Genomic DNA, 20619 nt, shown 5'->3' with positions numbered 1-20619 from the left:
TCCATTAATCAGTGTTATGGTATATATTACTGCAATGGGAGGCTGGCACCTTCCCAGTGATGCCAACAACAGGAGCATCACATCCTGTGGGTCCCACAGCTGGGAGCAGGAAAGGCAGAGAACCATCCTAGAATCCTTTCCTAGAATCCCAGAATGGTTTGGAATGGAAGGGGTATTAAGGATCATCCATTGTCACCCCTGCCATGGGCAGGGACACCTTCCACTGTCCCAGGTTTCTCCAGCCTGGCCTTGGACACTGCCAGGGATCCAGGGGCAGCCACAGCTGCTCTGGGCACCCTGTGCCAGGGCCTGCCCACCCTGCCAGGGAACAATTCCTAATTCCCAATATCCCATCCATCCCTGCCCTCTGGCAGTGGGAAGCCATTCCCTGTGTCCTGTCCCTCCATCCCTTGTCCCCAGTCCCTCCCCAGCTCCCCTGGAGCCCCTTTAGGCTCTGGAAGGGGCTCCCCAGGTAAGGATGAGATGAAGGTAGAAATCCTGAGTGGAATAGGGACTACATTTAGACTGGAAGCTATATATGGACAGCAATATGAGCCCTCAGGAAAAGTGATTGTCTTCTACAGGGAAGAAGAAAAAGGGTTTGTTTTGGTGGTTCAGCTGCAGGTGAGATGGAGACGTCGGCAGCAGCTTTAGAGTTAAGGCTGCACTGTGTTTTTCACTTAAAAGTGGGATTAAATTCTTCCATTTCACAGTTGGGTGATTGAATTTCATCTCCCAGTGTAACACAATTTCTGTCCTGGGGTCAGCTGAATTTGCTGGGTAGTTTTTGGGTACCACACTCACTAATGTTTGCAGGGAGAACAATGAATATTCACTCATTTTAAAATAGGAACCTCCACCCTCTACTCTTTCCCCTCTCCCTGCAGTTAAAACAACCAGCATTCCCAAACCTTGGAGCTACTCCCATAAATTCTGGCCTGGGAAGTTTTTTGGGTGAATGGGAAGAAACTTCTTTATCTGGCAATGTCTTTGCCAAGACAATTTGACAGCAGGGAGACAACGCTGTCTCACCTCCTGCCCTGGTGCTTCCCTCTGGGTCCCAAATCTTTTCCTGTCAGACCTTCCCTGGGTGCCAGCACCAGCAACATACCTGCCCTTCATCTCTCACTGGCTCTACATCTTCTTTCCTTTCCCTTACAAACTCTTGGATATGAAAGTGAGGTCTGAGGTCGTAGGAGCTGCTGAGGTACAGCCAAGCAGAACTGGACTAACATGGAACTGCAGCTCTGGGAAAGCCACAAATGATCTCACACCTGTTTCCAGCAGTTCCAAAATCACTGGCTCCCTGTAGCAGCAGAATCACTCAGTTTTATTTGTATTACATTTTGTTCAAGTGCCTCCCTGTTATTTAAGTCGGCAGATAACAGTGGGACAGAAATAGCCCAACTTCAAGTGGTGTAATCCTTAAAAGCTGTTTAGATAAACCCTCAGGACAGTGCCGCAATACGACACGAAATTATGATACAGACACTGCTGCTCTCCAGGTGAATAAAAAAGAGGGACCTTTATTTTCTGACTCCAATATTTATAGTTTTCCAAAAGTGACAGTGGATTGGAGGGTGACAGTGCCACCTCTCCAATGACACTGGACAGACCAAGAGTCCATCAATTCTCTCCTCCTCCATGAAAGAATGTAAAACATAAGTTATTTACAGAATTGTGTGTGAGAAAGTTTGTTAGAAGAATGCAAACATCAGAAGGCTTAGCAAAGTCTTAAAAAATCAGGGTGATAGGACAGCTCCAAAATGTGCTGGACAACCAATTTACACCACCAGGGGTGCATGGAAATGTTTTAATGCTGCCTTTGCCTCGACCCCCCCCAAAGTTGGCCAAGGTTTCTGGTTAAAGCACCGAGCCAACGCCACATGGAGCTCCAAGCTCTGGGATTAGCCGAGTATTCCCAGTAGCTCCTGAGAGAAGGATTCCCATCCATGCCACAGGAATGGTAGATATTCCCAAGGCCCAGACCATCAAGTGCTCCCACCACATGCAGCCGGAATGGCCACACACATGGAGGCATCCATTGCATTTCTGCTCCCCTCTGGGATTTGTTGTCCTAAGGATGATTTCTGCTGCAGTTTGGCTTCCTCAGGACAGCCCTAATTCCATAAAACAAAGAGGACAGCCCCAATTCCATAAACAAATGCAGCCAGCTGTTGGAAGAGCAGCCTGTTTCAGAGGCCCTGACTTTTCCACACTGTCTTGACATGCCCCAGCCCATTATCACATCCAAAGGTCAACTGAGCAAGGGGAGAGCACAGAGATTGTTACCTAAATAAAACAACCTGGCTTTCAAAGGTCATTCACATACCCCTGGTGAGTGACAGAGCATTCCCAGTGCTCTTTCTCCAGAGGGAAGCAGCCACCAAGTCTGCCTGGTGTGGTCTCTGTGTGAATAATTCAAGTCTGCAAACAAACAGCAAGTCCTCCTCAATAAACAAAGTCATATTTAGCATTTACCTTCACTTAGGGACATCACCCTGCGTGCTCTCTTGCTGGGCTCTCACATTTTCAAATGATTTCTGAGATGTTTTCTAATTCCACTCCTATTTATTACAGCAATCAGGAAAATGTGATAGAGCTGGACACAAACTACCAGTGGCTTCAGGATGGAATGACAAATAATTTAAGGCTGAATGATGGGAAAAGCACTCTCCAGCAGGAAGAGAAAAAGCTCTTCCATATTAGAGGCCAAATAATGCCACCTAAAATCTCAGTTTTTTTGGATATTAAATGTTCCAGCTCACACAAACTGAACAGGTATCAATGATCAGTTGTTGCTTCCACACAGCCCTCACCAGAGAGGAGAAGGGTTTTAATTATTTACACAGCTTAAAAGAAATGACTGCAACCTCTGCTTTTTATAGCCCTGAGGAGCTTTTTGCCAGCTTTTTGCACATCCCACGGGATTTCTCCCCAGTCTGGCACCACGGATAGCCGAGGCAAAAGCTGCTTCCCAGATGGTCCCTAATTCAGGGAACAAGGGACACAGAGGAGGATGGAGCCCCTCAGCACAGCTCCCTGATGCTGCAAAGCCAGCAATACTGTCTCTTGGAGGAAAAATTACATTCCATGCCTTGGTGGATTATTTCAGCCAAAGTTTTCCAGCCCAGCACCAAGTCAGACCCTCACTAAATCGTCCTCTTTAACTGGCAGCTCCCATTTTGGAACCCTAACTCTGCCTATTTCCCTTCTGGCAGGGGTTAAAATCTTTCTTGGCTTATCTCAGCTGTACTTCTAAACAAAATGGAACCATCCTTCCCTAATGCCCAGGGCTGTTTTAGCCACACAACCCCAAGGCTGGCTGGATGTCCAACCCAGCAGGCTGGACAGAGCCCTGCAGAGGCAGTACCTGCAGGCAAAGCTTTCCCAAGGTTTTCCATCACACCAAAAGAGGAGTTTCCATGAAGATTAGCTGGTTTCTGCTCCTTTTTACAGAGCTGAAGGGCCAATCCAGCCTCAATGTGTCTCCTCATCCTCAGTAGATCAAGATTGTGACCATCACGTTGATCCACAGATACCAAAGTTGCAACAACCAACTCTCATTTCTGGATGGTGGGATCTTTCCTCTACTCTCTCTCCTCTTACCCTTTATTTCTTTTCCTTAGATATCTTTGGACTTTTATATTGATTCATTTCCATAGGTTTATAAAAGGGAAAAATATTCATAAGCACCCTCTGCGGCAAAATTAAGTCAATTAACTCCTGGGATGCTTTTTTTATTAATAAATGGAGTGAGAGAGGGGGTGTAAGGTGAAAAAAAGGACATCTCGGGGATTGAAAAAGAGGACTAGGAAAGGGGACTGAAACAAAAGGTTTGAATAGAATCATTCAGGTTGGAAAAGAGCCCTCAGATTTTTGAGTCCAACTGTTAATGAAGCTCTTCATTAAAACACAGCTCCAGAAAGATGAAGGGCTCTGGGGCTGCAAGGACATGGAAAGGCATCATACACTAAATAAAGGTCCCTGTCCCCTTGAGCCCTGGGAAAAGTAGCTAATTTTGGCTGGGAGTGTTCAGACATTCCCCCAGGGCTGCAACACAGCAGGAATGGGAAATAAAACAAGGGAAAAGTGCAGTCAGAACAACCTCTACCTGCAGAGAGCTTGGAGCAAAAGCATGAAGGTGCCAGAGTCCAGACTGATGCCTTAAGTCTTAGCTTTCATATTTTTCAGATTCTGTGCTACATAAGTGTGTAACTTTGAGCTTCATATGAAGTGTTAGCAAGCTTTCTTCACAGGGTAGCTAGACAAAACAATCCTTTTCCAACTGGAGACCAAGGACAACTGTTACAAGCTCCAGGCCAAAAAGTATAAATAATGGTGAGGAGAGAAAAACAAGCAGGATGGGACTTTATAACCTGAAGCTGTAATTGGACAATGAACTCCAAGATGCAAATGGAGCAGAACTGATCAAAGTGAGAGACCCTGTGACCGGTTGTGCATTTTGTGACCATTCTGGTTCACCTTGGGTGCAGCCCTGGCTGGGCTCTTGTGCTGCCCAAGGTGGATCCATGGAGGAGATCCTTTTAATAAATCCCTACTTTATTCTTTAACTCTGTCTGGCCTCTGTTCTAGGGCAGCCTTCTCAAGGCTTCAGCTTGGTATTAATCCCAAGCCCTGCTGCCATGGGACATGGGCACTGGGAGCCAGCTGGGAATGTGATGGGAGCACTGGGACAGTGCCTCTGGGGGCTGTGGTCGGCTGGGTACAGCCAGGCAGCTGCCAGCTGTCCCAGCTGGGTGGCAAGGGACAGCTTGTTGGTGTGGCTGTGCCACAGCCCTGCCACGGAAAGGTGGCACCAGCGACAGAGGAACCTCTCCAACCTTGGTAAGGGTTCAATAATTGCACAGGATCAACGCCAGGAGTTCCCGGGTTGGGATGAGCCCAGCAGGAGAAATCGGTGTGCCCTGAGCAAAGGGGATCACTGAACCTCACCCCACTTGGCACCACCAGCTGCAGCAGAAACCACCCTCCTGTGTCCTCCTGGATTTATGGAAGCTGCTGGAGTAGCTCCATCTGGAAGCAACCTACACTGAGATAATCCTAATGATTTGGGCATCTCCTTCATGCCCTAAATGCCAGTGTGGCTGGGCCTGGCACTGGGACACGAGTGCTGCTCTTCTGGACTCTCATTTCCTCAGAGCATGAAGCAAATTTGCCTCTCTCCTTCCCTTTTTAGGAAGCAACTATAATATCCATTAGTTAATTAATTCATTAAGTCATTTGAATACATTAAAGGAGTAGAATAGTATAATTCATATTATACTCTGCATAATCCTATAATTAAAATCATAGCCTACAATTAAAATCTTGGTCTCACAGATGACGTGTCTGCAATTGCTGATTTAAGAGAGGGAACGCCAAGGATGGACATTAAAGGGAACTGTCAACCCCAAGCTGACAAAAAGCAGGAAAAAGCCTCTAAAATAAGAATAAACTCAGTAACTAGCTCAGCTCCTCCAGGCCTGGAGGACAGACGGATACATGGAAAGATATTCCAAGCCTGTAACTTCTGCCTGATATCCTCTCAGCCATGCCCTGAGCTCTGTGACTCCAGGGATTTGCTCCAGCATGGAAATGGGAAAAAAACCACAGTGCCACTAATTTTGTAGGCATTTACAGTCCCAAAATGGTTTGGGTTTGAAGGGACCTCAAAGCCCATCTGGTCCCAACCCCTTCCACCTCCCACTAGACCAATCCTGCCCAAGCTGGCCTTGGTCATCCTGATCCACAGGAGGCATCCCAAGGCCTTTTCCCAGCTGGCAGTGAACTCTGAAAAGGAGATGTGAGCTAAAAAAAGACGAGCAAAAACATTCCGTGGGATTTGCGTAAAGCCTCACAAACCTGCCCACGTTTTATGTTCCGAGTTCTTCCCTATCACAAACCTCCCCTCGGAAAAAATAAGACCTTGAAGGACAATTAACTGGAGCTAATTAACTGCTGCTTGGAAAGGAATCCAAGCTAAACTTGCTGCCAAGGAGACTTTTCTCCCAAGGAGTTTTGCCTCACGACATAACTCTGGAACACCAAAACTTTCTAGAAGGGCTCGCAATTCTTCTGGGCTCTCTATCCAAGGAAATTTACAATTTTTCCCTCCTCTATCCATCCTTCTGCTGGCCTTCAAGGAGCCCAGCAAACAGGAATATGCAAATTGACTGCTAAATACTCTGTTTTTCAATAGGGCATTCCTTTTTTTGGATGTTTTTCCAGACAGACAACACTGATCCCTCCTCTCTGTCCGAGGCAAAATGTCAAGATGTGACAATAATGTCACTGTCACACCCACTCTGCAGTGACAGGGCTCCAGCACGAGCCTCTGACTTTAAGGATAAAAAAGTTGCTATCAAAATTAATTGGTTCAGCCTTTTAGGGAACAATTCCTCCTTCATCAGCAGGCCTTTGCCCTTCCATTGGGATGAAACACTTGGCATTAGAAGAAAAGGAAAGCTCAAAAATGTGAAGGTCAAAACCCAGTGGTTCCCAAAAGGAAGAGTTCCTTCCAAAGAGTTCCCAAACTGCAGCTTCCCCCACATTGTACAGCAGATCCTAAAATTCCCTGAACTACTCCCAAAATGTCCTCAATCTGCATCCCCAACGTTCCTGGAATAACAAATACTCAACATTAGAGCTTAAAAATATAGATGTGGGAAGGGCACATTTTTCTTGGTGCTAATGATTTGTGGTGGCACCTTCAAAAATCTTCTGTGACCATGACATCATTTATGACCCAACCCAAAATTCCCCAGTGTTACTCCCAATGTTTTCTTCCCTTCTGCTCCGATGGAAATCAATATAACCCAAATAGGAACACTGAAAAATTAATATTAAATAATACCTGAATGAGCCTGGGATACTTGGGATTATCTGTCTGAAGCATTCCATGCCCCACACCCCCTTTTTTTTTTGCGGATGGTAAAGGAAGTTGGTAGTCTCCCACCTTTTTAATTGGGTCAACAAGAATTTAGGAAATTTAACTTTTTTTTAATGGAACTTTATAAGAAGGAAGCTTACATTTGATCTGAGGCAGGGAAATATTATTCCAATCTAAAATGCAGTTCTTTTAATACCTTAAAATAAATTAAATATAATATTTCAAATATCACTCAAACATAAGAAAAGAGAAACCTGTGGGTATTTTGCAGAATTAACAAGTTTTGCTTATGAACTGAAGACTTTTGAGATGGATCTTAGTTTCTGACACAGACCAAGAGTTATTTTTAATCAAAACTTAATTAGGGAATTCTCACTTCCCCTCCACAGAGGTGCCCAATACCTTCAGCAGACACCATTCCAACCCCTGCGGTTTAATGAGAAGTTTCTATGTATAACCCAATTGGAATCTGCAATTTAGGCAGTCACTCAGAGCATTTGACTTTGAGAAAACACTTCTCCTCTTCTGTAATGTGCTATGAAAAAAATCCCCGTAAAAGCAAAATAATTGAGAGGGAGGAAAAGTAAAGAAATTTTGTATAGAGCAAATTTAATTTTCTTTTCAACAACTTCTGCCTTTCAATTGTGTTTGGTTGATATTGAGCATCTCCTAAAGCAGAACAGGAAAAGTTTTAATCATTGGGATAGAATCAGAGCTCAAAGACTACAGATTAAAATCAAATTGCAGCTCAAGAATTAATAAAAAGTAGGGGTTTTAAAAATATTTTAATCTAATTCTCTACAGCTCCCTTCTGAAAGGAATGAATATTTATTGTGGACTTCAGATGAATACATTGCTTCACATCAAGGCAGTTCTAGTTTTTATTCTCAAATGACAATTCCACTGCCCATCCTTTGTCTCAGAACATGTTTGACTTTGGAAAGTATCTGAGAAACCTCAGAGCTCTCTAAAGAAATGAAATGCCTTCAACAACAATTCCCTCAACAACAATTCCCTCAACAACAATTCCCTCAACAACAATTCCCTCAAGTGCAATTCCCAGATCTGGAGTTTCTCACCTCACAATGTATTTCTCACCTCAATATTTCAAGAGGATTTCTGGAAGATCCACTGGATTCAAATATCATGATTGAGCAGGACCTTGGGACCACCTGGCTTTGGGCAGTGACCAGAGGAGACCTATCTCCATATTCATGGGGAGAACCAGGGAGACACAAGGAGGAAAATTCCTCTATCCACAGGAGGAATCTCTCCTTTTTAAGCTGTTTGGTATTATTGCATGGAGAACAAGGAGGGTTTTTTTGGGAATTCCAGTGATGCACCATCAACAAACACAAGTTTGAGACTTGATGCTCAGCACTTACTTTGCTTTTGCTTCTGCATCCTCATAGGCTTTGTTGGAGACGTCATCCAGGCCCCCAATCAGGTGCTTGAAGGAGCTGTAAAGACAAAGGGACGCTTTGAGAGAAAAATCACAGGAACATCAAGGCTGGAAAATACCCTGAAGATAATCCAGTCCCACCGGGTCCACCACTGAACCTGAAGAGATTCCACCAGGGAGCCAAGAAATCCTGTGTGGCTTTTTGGCAGCAATTGGGCTGGATCTCGATGCTGGTGACCCACCAGGCCCAGGCCTCAGAAATGCTGGAGATACACAAACCAACACCAAGAAGATCCAAAATTATTTATCCCGCCCACTGAAACGGCTGCTGAAGGTTTTCACCCTCCAGTAGAAGTTTCAGAGCAAATGTGGCTGGTGGGGGCACCTCAACCACCACATCTCTGTCCCCCAACCAGGAATCCTCTAAATCCCTCTGCTTCCAAAGTGGAATTTTCACTTCTGGATCCCACCTTTCTCATCTTCAGAGAAAAAGCATCCAAAAACACATCAAAGGGGGTTCAAACTGAAAAGAGAGGGAATTCAGGCTGGATATTAGGAAGGAATTGTTCCCTGGGAGATCGTTCCCTGAGGGAACCTCCCTCCCAGGTTCCCCCTGGGGAGGCCCTGGCACAGAATTCCCAGAGAAGCTGTGGCTGCCCCTGGATCCCTGGAAGTGCCCAAGGCCAGGATAGACAGAGCTTGGAGCAGCCTGGGATAGTGGAAGGTGTCCCTGCCCATGGCAGGGGGTGGCACAGGATGATCCTAATACTCCTTCCATCCCAAACCATTCTGGGATTCCATGAAAAACAAGAAGTAAATAACTGAAATCAGCGAATGCCTTGAAACAAAAATATTCCAGGTGAAAAGCTACTTTCTACTATCCAGTTCCAGTATTCCCAGTGGGTCTGTCACACACAGGTTTTTTTCTTTTTCAAAGAAGAAGAATTTGAAAAGATGAACTGCTGCAAACCAGAGTCTCTTGGCTGATCTCTGCCTTAATGTCACAGCCTCACAAATGAAAATCCTGCAATTCTTCTGTGCTCCTGACACACCTGAGGCACGAAACACGGAGCTCAAGAAAAGGAATTGCTCTAACTTGACAAAAAAATGAACAGAAACACTGAAAAAAAAAGAAAGAAGAAACCTAAAATCCCCATTGAGGGCCACATTTCTGACATAAGGAATAAGGAGGGGATATTTAATATGGCCCTTTCTCAAGGAGGATTTGTAGGATCAAAGAGAATAAATGGCACTGACCAGGTGAGGAAAATCCAGGGCAGCTGGGGAAGTGCAGTGTCCTGCCAGGCATGGGGTGAGCCGGGGACACTCCATGTTCCTGGGATGGGAACAGTGGCATCCCAGGTGGCTCAGACACACTGACACTTTCAGGAGATGCCTGACCCTATGGAATGCACCTCATGGATATGTGGAGATGGCACTTACAGCAGAACCAAGGGAGGCACAATTGTCCTGTTGGAAAAAGCCATATTTTCCCCATCACTGCGGGGCAGGAGGTGACAAACAGGAGAGGTGGCTTGGATCTGGAGCTGCTGGAAGGGCTTTTCCAGGGGAATTCTCCTCCCTGGGGCTATTCCAGAGCTGTGTGCACACAACCCTGTGCTCTGGGATGGCCCTGCTGGAGCAGGGAGGTGCCACCAAGTGCTCACTGTAGGCCCTTCCAAACTGACCCATCCTGGGATTCTCTGCTGGGAATTACAGCTCAGGAAATGCCCTCTGCCCACACCAATTTCCCCAGTCTTCCACTCAATTCATTATATTTCAAATCATACAATCAAGGAAATAATTTTTGCAAGCAAATTAATTAGTTAATTAATGAGAAAGAGAAGTCACAAACCCCTTTGCTCTCATATAAACTTGTGTTAGTGGGTTTTAATCAATCTGGTAATTACTAATATTAAAATATTAGGACATGTTAATAATGGGAGTAACTTTCCAACCCCAATTCCTTGCTCAGCTGTGAAAACAGGAACAACTCAGCTCCTTCAGCACCTCAAGTTTTATCTTCCTGCTGCTGGGAATGTGCCACGGGATAAAGCCAAACCTTGGAAAGTGACAGTGATACAAAAGCAGGATTGGGGTGTTAATGCCTGAATTGCACCCCAAACAGGTATTTAGGCAATTAATGTACACAGTAAAATCATTCTGGAAGGCCATAAGACATCACCTAGGGCCTAAATTGTGCTTTAGGCTTGGTTTGCCTAGGAAAACATGGCAGGGTTAAAAATACCCTTTCTTTGGCAGTGCAAATAAATCTTTTCCAGTGAAACAGCAAAGAAGAAAAAGTCACTGAAAGGAGTAACAAGTTTCCCTAAAACCCTTAATTTTTATTAAATTTTAAAGCCAGATTTAGCACTGGGCAAGCTATCAAAGTTCACCTGAGTCCCTTTTTTATTGCCCATCTCAACGTTGTTAAAGTCTCGGCTCAGTCCCATCCTCCCCCAGAATTCAATCAGAAACTGCTCAGGTTTTTTTCTCCCTGTGGCCTTTTCTCTTCGTTTTTTCTATTCTCTCCTCATAACCAATTTTCTCCATGGATAAACTTTGCTTCGACAGGGAGAAACAGCAAAGCAGCAAACCCTAAAATCTCTCCTGAAAGAGCTCGGCTCAGCTTATATGGGGTCAGTCATGCCAGGATAATACTTTTTTATTTCATTTTTTCTCCAATTTCCCTTGCCAGGAGGGCCGATCCAATAACCTTTGCTGACACCTCACAGCTCTCCCTGAAAAAAAACCAAACCCAGGCTTTGAAACACAGACAAAAATGGGAAAATGCAAAGTGGAAAAGCAGAAAATAGCTGAAATATTTTAAATGTTGCCTTAAAAAAAAAAAGGTGCATCCTCTTGATATGTGCAGCTAAAGAAGACAAGAATCTGGAAAAACAGCATTTAGTGTAAATTCCAGGTAGTTCTGTAATTGTCAGCAGCAGCTGGGCTTTGAGTTGTTCTGGCTCTGATCCATCAGCTCCTCTCTCTCCATTTGCATGAGGCAATTTTGTCCTCCCAACACCCACAGTGTTGCTAAATCTCCGAGCTCCAGGAAAACGTTGTTGGCACCATAAATAAATTATATGGAGGGGAAAAAAATCCCATATAAATAAAAGATGAACCTGAATCAACCTCGGTGTAAATATTCCGACAGTTCAGGAGCAGCCATGAACACTTTCAAACACTTTCTCAGTTTCAAGAGGTAGGTGTGAAAAAAAAAAAAAGAATTATAGAGTGGCACCAACTTGTCCCTGAGGGTGCCAGTGATGATCCAAACGTCAGGAATGAGTTTGGAGCCTTTCTCTCCTGTTTTCTCTCCATACCAAGGGGCTGCAAGTGAAGTGTGTCTGTGCATCTTTATTCAAACTGATCCACAGAACAGATGCTCAAGGCGTGTCTGCACCATTTTTATCAGAAGACCTTTTACAGACAAGCTCCTAAAGGACCAATCCATCAAATCCAGCACATATTTGTTAACTTTTCCCCAAATGTACTTCTGGAACAAATCTAATAACGCCTCCAAGGAGCCTGGAAATTCATCAGGATGAGCTCTGACAAGGCCAAGATCAGAACAATTTGGAGGCAGCACCATCGAGCAGCTCCCAGAGTAGCTTTTTTTCCCAGAGGATGAATTCCTGCAGTGCCACCACAGGAAAAACTTCATTAACAACAGCCTTGATCTTGTAGGGTCAAGGCAAGTCCTAAAGACAGAGAGTCCATGAACTGTAAAAAAAAAAAAAAAAACAACAAAAAAACAAACCAACAAAGAAACCACTTGGAAATAAAAATGCCTTAAAGCCATCTGGGAGGTGCTGTAAAATATTAATGTGTGTTCCCAGAGAGGAGGTTTGAGCAGCAGGAAATGGAGGGGCTGCAATGAGCTGTGTGGCTCCTCAAGTACCCAAAGGCTTCTCCAGATTCCCTCAAATGATCAGATATCCAGCTGGCCTTTTTTGTCACAATTCCCATGAACGCTGTGTGGATTTTGTTGACGTTTCCAAGCCAATTCCATAAGCCCATGGTTGGGTCTGTGCTCCATGGCAGGAAAAACACTGGATAAATCAATCCCAACCCACCAGAGACCTTGAGCATGGAGCCTTGCTGTGGTCCCTCATAGGGCTGCCACCTCATTTCCTCAGCCTTGTCACCCTCTCACTTCATTTTCTCCACTGGACTATGGTGCCTCCTCTTCTATGTTGAAATTTTGATGATAATGGGAAATTCCTTGGATTATTTTCTTTCTGAATTCCAAGTTCTTTCTTTCAAATACACCTGACCAGGTTGGACTACACAATTTTTTGGCTTTCTTCCTTGGGGGGACCAAAATGAATGGTGCTGTCAATGGGAACCATAGAATTCCTAGAAAAGTTTCAGTTGGAAGAGACCTGAAAGCTCATCCAGTGCCATGGCAGGGACACCTTCCATTATCCCAGGATGCTTCAAGCCCCATCCAGCCTGGCCTTGGACACTTCCAGAGATCCAGAGGCATCCACAGCTTCTCTGGGAATCTGTGCCAGGGCCTCCCCACCCTCACAGGGAAGGATTAAGAGCATTAAGGACCAAATCCCACTGAAATTGATTTTTCCAGTAAAGGAAGGGACTCAAAACCACAACTTCAAGATGGAAAAAATGCCAATGCTTTTTGTAACAAATATTTCCAGGACAAGGACAAATGAGAACAAAGTCCATGGGATACAACAAATGCTTCATGCAGGTTGTTTTCATTGTTAGATCAGGATTTTGCTTATTCCTACTCCAGAAAAGGATGCTGGAAATGCACTTTGCAAAGCACGTCTTCCTAGATTGGCAAAAATAGCTGTACAAGTTTTTGGGAGTCTTTGGGGTGCTTTTGAGACTGGAAGAGCCCTCTTGTTTCACAAGGAAATTAAAAGTCAAGGCAGCACCAACATCACCTGGTAATTAAAGACCCATCATGAGCTCCAGTTTGACTTCCGTTGTGGTATTTCCCACTCCCACTGCTTCAGCCCTGTAGCCATTTCATAATATTTTATAAATTCCAGAGATCCTTTTAGGCAAAGCATTCCCTCTTGTCATGCTTAAGCAATTCCGTTCCCCAACCCAACTTAAGCAATTCTCCTCTCAAACCCAACTTAAGCAATTCCCTTCTCCAACCCAACTTGCCCAGAGCTCCTGGCTCATCCCTGAGATGAAAGTTTCTGCTATTATTCACCCCCAAACTACAAACCCTGCAGCAGCTAAACCAGTCCTAAAATTGCTGGGAATATTGGCAAATCCAGAGCCAGGCTCACGCCTCCCTTAGGAATTAACTTCCTGCGGCACCAAGGTGTGACTTCATTAATGAGATGTGGCAGCTGGAACAATTTTTGGATGCCTTGGGAAGCCTTTCACAAGGAATTTGGAAGAGTTGCCCTGCTGCAGATAATTCCAATGGGTGATGCTGGTCAGTGAGGCTGGAATTCTCCAGGAATCCCATGTGTTAAGGAAAAGGTCTTTTCCCATCACTTGTTTTCTGAAACTGCAACGCCAGTTTTGCTGAGCTGCTTCAGATGGGGACACCCACAGAGCATGGAAATTGCTGCTTCAGTGGCTCCATCTGATTAGGCAAAGAGCTTGTCTGGGAAAAGGAAAACATTTGGCAGCTTCAGTGGCTTGTGTCACCCCTCCTGCTGCATGGAACAAATTCCAGCTGCAGGGAACACCCACTCCCTGCTCCCATTGCCGCCTCCTGTGTCACTCAACGTTCTCATCCACCACCACAACCCAAAAGGTGTAAAATTTGCTCTGTCTGGATATTAAAAAATGGTTCTTTTTTCCTCACCAAATTCCCAAATTGCCGTAAGTCCTGGTAGTTTATCTCCACATGAAACGTTGCTCCTGCTGCTGTCATTCCTATAAAATAACAGCCTAAGGAAGAGCTGGGACATGAAATTCAGCACTGGCCAGGACACAGGACAGCCTGCTCTGAGCTATAAATAGGGCTATCAATAGGGTCACTTTTCTTGCACTATAAATAAGAATTTTTAAAATAGTGTTACTCTGCTAATTGCACAGTGTTAATAGAATCTCTGAGGTAGATTAGGCACAGCTTCATCAGTTTAAATTTAACTTGTACTTCCTTACTATTTCAAGGGCATTGGATGCTGAGGACAAGGCACAGGAGACAAGGAAAGGAACAGTCTGGGAAATTATCAGGAATGAGTGACTTGAATTATTTGGGGTTTTTGCACTCTCACAGTGCAAACCAAAAACACCTTGCAGTGTTTGCAGTTGCAAAAGTGTAAAAAGAAAAAGCAGAAATTATTTGTTGCTTTTTTTTATTTCTTTGAATTAATGATTGCTAAATTATCTAATTATTAAAGGCATAAAGATTATCAAAATGTTATCTTGCTAAATAATCAAATTCTTCTTCATCTCTTTGCCCCACAGCATGAGAAGGGACGGTGGAAGTTTTACCTACCAGCTTGAGAAAGGAGCCCTCAGGTGTTCCCCACCTGTGTTCAATGGACAGACCACGGGTTTTGCAATTAATAATGAATTAACATAATCAGAACTTATCAGGATTTCTGAAGGTTTTCCCCAGCTCAGCCTGTACGGAACACTGGATTTTCAGAAATGGAGGTCTGTGAGATAACTGAACACAAACCACTGGTGTCCCAGCAGGACTGAGGGGATGGAGATCAGCCCTACAAGAGCACAGAATCCCATCTCTCACCAGAACACAAGAAGGGCTCCAGAATCACTTCTAGGGATCCACAGGTATGATGGATCCAGCTCCTGGCCCTGCCCAGACACCCCAACAACCCACACTGCTCTGAAAGCTCCAGGCCCATAGGTGGGTCCCACATACTTCAAAAATCCAACGTATTTATTTTCTTTTCCAACATCAGCAATTTTTTCTCGTTACTCCACAGTTTCTGGCTCCCTCCTGCAGGTTTCTTGGAGCTTCGGCATGGGGGGAGGCAGTGAAATTCTCCTCACCCTCTCTGTGGGTTTCACAGATCCATAGCACATTCCCATAGAAAGATTCCCATCATCTTGGGAGTGTCCATGCCTCTGGCTGGTCTGTGCCAGTGCTGCACAATGGCAAAACCAGCCCAGGAATCACGTTCAATTTCTATGTCATGTTTTAATCCCGTTCCCAGTAACTGCAGAGAGCAGCTGGATTTGCAGCACTGGAGCATCCAGGCGTGTTTTTTTTCTGGATTAACCCTCCTTAATTCTCTCAAGCTTCCTGTATAAATTATTATTTTACTCTTCTGATCTCCTGCATCTCCTCTGAGTGACAGAGCTCCCAGCAGGGCTGTGGCCTTCTCCCAAGGACTCTCCATCCCCACATGGACTGGGATAACACCTTGCTCCAGCATTTGCCAGGAGCAAATGCTGTGGAATTTCCACAGTAATTCCAGCTCCTCCTTTATTTCCATTTGGACTTTCTGTGATACTAATAGTCACTGTTGAGTTTTTAATTGTCACTGTTGAGTTTTTTAATTGTCACTATTGAGTTTTGTCTTGTTGATTTAGGGGCACCTTCCCTCCACTCTTCAATTCTGTGACTTCATCACCCCAAATTAAGAGGCCTCTCTGGAGAAGATGATCTAAGGCTCTCATTAAGCTCTGGAAAAGGTTTAAATGGGAATTTCCCCCCAACCCTAGGCAGAAGAAGGAACTTACTCTCTGTCTATGACCAGACAAGTGACCGCTTCAGCTGCGATGACGTTGGCTGTCCTGACATCCTCCCTGCAAGAAAAAACACATTTCTCCAGTTATTTCCATGACAATCTTCTGATTTCCAACACGCAGGGTTCTTCAAGCACTTTGAGGACAAATTTCTGGCTTTCACAGCTTTTCCTTGCTGTTTTCATCATCCATATAGGCTAATAAAAGACTAGAATTCCAAGACTAATAAAAATAATCCGTTTAATTAATTTTAATCGGGTCGATTTGGTGTTCCAGTGTTTAAGAGTCAGCTCTGCATTTTCTGGGTTCACTTTATCCCATTTCCCTCCAACCTTTCCATGTTCCAAAGGTTAAGTGGATTACAGGCAAAAGAGACCTCCCCTCTTCTGCACACCTCTCATGCATTTAGGCTGGAACACTCTAGGCTTCCAGGCAAGCAGAAAATCAGATTTACAGGTGCTGTTAGGACTAGAAATTCCAATTTAAAGACTGGCGATATTAAAGCAGGAAAATGGTTAAAAAAGGGTGATGCACATGTCCTCTACCTTTGAGGTCATCATTAATTAACTTTAATTTCTTCATGTTCATACCTTTAGAGTGGAGCAAGCAGAAATACATTAATACTCCAGCCTGTGCTGTAATGCTGACTCTGAGTCTATTTGGACTGGAATTAAGTGTGTATTCGCGCTAATTAACCCCACTGATAAATCACACTGTGCTAATTTAAAGCAATGAGAAAGAAGTAGTAGAATAGAGGTGGATAATTACCTCTATTAACTCCTAAAACTAGGGTAAATGCAGAGAGGATAAGGAAGGATAATATTGAACTCCTCATTAAGTTGCTGTAGCCAGCTTTTGACAATATATTGATCCATTAAAATGAGAATTCAAACTTGTTGGTGTCCACTAATTCCCATTAAAACTCAACACATGTGTCCCATTATCCCAGATGCCACAAAAATACATCTATCCCTGTAAATTTATGGATCACAGACATGGTTTGGTTACTGTTTTATACTTAGATGATTATGGAGCAGGAAAATACAATAAAATTGGTGGCCTCAGCTCCAACATTTCCGATAAAATTTGAAACGAGGTATTCAGATCCACAAGGGACTGCTGTAATTTCTGTTAACTTCTACTAATCCATCCTTTTCTAGAAGGTGACTTTGGCCAGCAGCTGCAGCACAGGCAGGTACAGAAATCCATGGCATTAAAGGCCAACGAAACCTTGGAAGTGCATGGCATGAAAAGCTCCAAGTTCAAGGCATTAATTGGGAAAGAAATTACTAAGAGGGGATTACAGGCAAGAGCAACCACCAGCAAATGCCCAGCACTAAACGAGAGAGTAACTACTCCAAGTAGGTGGCATGAAACACAACAAATAATTACTAAAAGTGCACAAAATTCAGTGCAGAAGTTGCTATTAAGTGCAACAAGTAATTACTACCAAGTCCAAGGCTATTTCCTACCAGTGCACAGCATTCAGTGGAAAATTAACCACTAGTAATTGCACAGCTTTAAATGCAGAAGGAATTACAACAAGTGCATGGCATTAATTGCAACGAGTAATTACTACACATGAACTGCACCAAATGTAAGAGTAATTACTATAAGGGCACAGCACTAAATGTCATAAATACTACAAGTGCAAAGCATTAAACCCAGAAGTTACTACTGGTAAATGCACAGCATTGAAGGGAAAAGGAACCACTACAAGTGCAAGACATGAATACAGAAGTTACTACCAGTGCAGGGCATTAAATGCAACAAATAATCATGGGATTAACTGAAACAGCAACTACTACAAGTGCAGAGGATTTAAAACAAGGTAATTACTCCCAGGGCACAGCATTAAATGAAAAAGTAATTACTAGTAAATACATGAAACAACTAATTACTTCCAGTGCAAAATATTAGTAAATACATGAAACAACCAATTACTTCCAGTGCAGAGGTTACTCCCAGTAAATGCACAGCTTTAAAGGCAAAAGTAACTACTACCAGTGCAGTAAGGAAGTAAGACAAGTGAAAAGCAATTACTGCATTAAATGCAGCAGGTAGTTTAATTACTGCACATGCATTAAACACAAGTAATTATTTCAACAGCACAGCACACTAAGCAGCTATTAGATGTGCAATGTGTAAAACAGAACTTATTGATGATTAATTAATTAATTAATTAACCCCTGGCAGTGCCCCACCACCCCCAGTGGCCCCAGGAAGAAGAGGAGAGCACTGACTCAGACACTCCCTGGCCTTCATCCCCTTCCTCCTCGGAGCTGCTTCCCGAAAATCCGTGTTCCTCGTCCGTGGAGTCGCCCTCACTCCCCGAGCGTTCCATGGCCCCGGCTGCTCCCGCATTTCCCCTGGACGCGCCTGATCCCCTGCAGCTCCCAGCTCCGTGCCACCCCCTGGTACGTGACAGCTCCCCCAGCCCAGAGCTGGCCACCTGCACAAAGGTCACAGCTGCTGCGGGGGCTCTCGGCCACGGAAACCCAAGAGGGGAGGATTTGGGAGCCCTCAGGACATCCTTGGCGGTGGACAGGGGCCAAAAATCCCAGCAGGAGACCTCGTGTGCCCTTTTCAGCTCCTTAACCCCACGGTGGAATTAGGTGGCAACAATACCCGTGTTCCTAAACGCTCCCAGGTGTGCCACCACTCCACCGGAAACACGAGGATGTTACTTAAGGGATGAAATGCACAGATCTGTTCTTCTCCTTGGAACTTACAGCCAACTTCACCACATTGGGAAGTTACAACAATTTTGCTTCTGACAAGCTGTCAACAACTCAATTGAAGAAGACATAACTTTATACTTCAGCCTGTGTCTAATGGTTTTACCGTAGGCTGCCATAATTTGCTCTAAATGTTAAAACATTTGAGGTGATTCCCAATTTTTTTGGTTTTTTTTGCCTTCCTACATCCCCAAACTGCTTGAAGTCCTGCTCCAACACCTTCTCCCATAGCTTCCACTGCTCCCAATCCCTTGCATAGGGATTCCACCTCTGCCCTGGGCAGTCATTCCAATGTTTGACAGCCCTTTCTGTAGAGGAATTTTCCCCAATATCCAGCCTAAACCTCTTCTAGCACAATTTGAGGCCCTTTCCCCTTGTCCTGTCCCTGTTCCCTGGCAGCACAGCCCCACCCCCCCTGGCTGTCCCCTCCTGGCAGGGAGTTGTGCAGAGCCACAAGGTCCCCCCTGAGCCTCCTTTTCTCCAGGCTGGTGGAATCTCAGCAGCAGCACCTGAGAGTTTTTTTTTTTACTTTTAGAACCCTCAATGCAGTAAAGACAGAGCAGAATTTCCTTGACCAACAGAGCCTTGAAAGACCTGAGGCCTCAGCTTCATAAATATTCCAGTCAATTATCACAAACGGCTCCTCTTCCTTTGTAAATCTTGTTGTACAACGCTTGGCAGGGCTTAAACCTTTCTGCTGGAGCCACTGGGAGTAAAAATATATTTTAGGAGCAGTCAGTAAGTGCTAACAAGATGCTCACAAGGCATAAAACAAAGTATTAGAGGGAGCTGGTACATTTTCTGTTTGAAGAGTTGGACATTTGGCTTATATTTAGCAAAAGATCAGTAAAATAGTATTTTTGAAGCTCAATGAGCTGAATTGTTGTTCTCTAAGAAATGTTTTGTTTTCCCAATACCCATGAAGCTTAAATCACATGGGGTTTTTGCTACTTGTCCTCAAACTGGGGTACCTTGGAGACAAATCCCTCCTGCTGTATTTCATTCCCTTTTAGGAAGTGAGATTTTAATGCCTGACGGGATTTTTACAAGATTTTTTTATGAAATGGGTTTTCAAGTGCAGCTTTTCCCAATGGCACCTTTTATTAGTTTCACATTAAAATCTATAAAAGTTTAGTAGAGCGTGCTGTGTTTATTAATCCCAGTGATGTATTTTTATATCAAAGCCAGAGGCAAATGGATGTTGGGTTCTCAGGAAGATGAAAGGTTGGAAATCCAAACTTTGGTCTGTGTGGGGTGGTTTTCTCCCATGGAAATCAGGCAGATCCAGGTGATTGATGCAGACATGGATCACAGAATTCCTTAAATTTGGAGAAGAACCCCAAAGTCATCAATTCCAGTCTTTGACTGATCTCCATTTTGTCAACTCCTCCCCTGGCAGGGTGGGCAGGCCCTGGCACAGGGTGCCCAGAGCAGCTGGGGCTGCCCCTGGATCCCTGGCAGTGCCCAAGGCCAGGTTGGATGGGGCTTGGAGCAGCCTGGGACAGTGGGAGGTGTCCTTGCCCATGGCAGGGGTGGCACTTGATGAGCTTTGAGGTTCCTCCCCACCCAAACCAGTCTGTGACTTCATGGACGCAGCCACATCCAGTTGTTTCCTGATGTTCACCATTGCCTTCCCTAAAAAAAAAGAGGATAAAACCCCATTTCTTAGCTCAAGAAACCGGAGAACCTCGAAGGACCACCCAGAGCAGGTGAGTCAGTGCCTGGACCTGGGGGGCTGCCCTGCAGAACCTGCCTGGGAGAGTCCCTGGCAGAAACCTCCCATCCTATGGGACCTCAGGAGATGAGGGCTGGCATCAGCTGAGAAGGCTGTAAATGAGGGTTTCAGAAATAAAAAATGAGGTCTTCCCTGGTGGGTTTTAAATTATGCCACAGGACTATCCAGAGTTGAGTTCTTGAATGCA

General features: G+C 44.5%; 1 protein-coding gene across 3 annotated transcripts in view; it reads right to left on the bottom strand.

Annotated features, from left to right (window-relative positions):
* Positions 1 to 20619, bottom strand: part of PRKG1 (protein kinase cGMP-dependent 1) — a 372025-nt gene that overhangs the window by 47530 nt on the left and 303876 nt on the right. For 2 of the 3 annotated variants that reach the window (XM_038141718.1, XM_038141717.1), the window contains exons 8-9: positions 15954 to 16019; positions 8278 to 8352 (exon numbers count right to left, since the gene is read on the bottom strand). In XM_038141718.1, coding sequence (XP_037997646.1) covers positions 8278 to 8352; positions 15954 to 16019 — 141 coding nt within the window. Of the gene's footprint in view, positions 1 to 8277; positions 8353 to 15953; positions 16020 to 18202; positions 18534 to 20619 lie in introns of those variants that run through there. The other variant, XM_038141719.1, reaches the window with a different exon arrangement.

This window comes from Motacilla alba, chromosome 6 (genome assembly GCF_015832195.1).
Source record: "Motacilla alba alba isolate MOTALB_02 chromosome 6, Motacilla_alba_V1.0_pri, whole genome shotgun sequence".
Lineage (NCBI taxonomy): Eukaryota > Metazoa > Chordata > Aves > Passeriformes > Motacillidae > Motacilla > Motacilla alba.
Note: the sequence above shows the minus strand (reverse complement) of the source record. Positions and strands in the feature narration are given on the sequence as shown.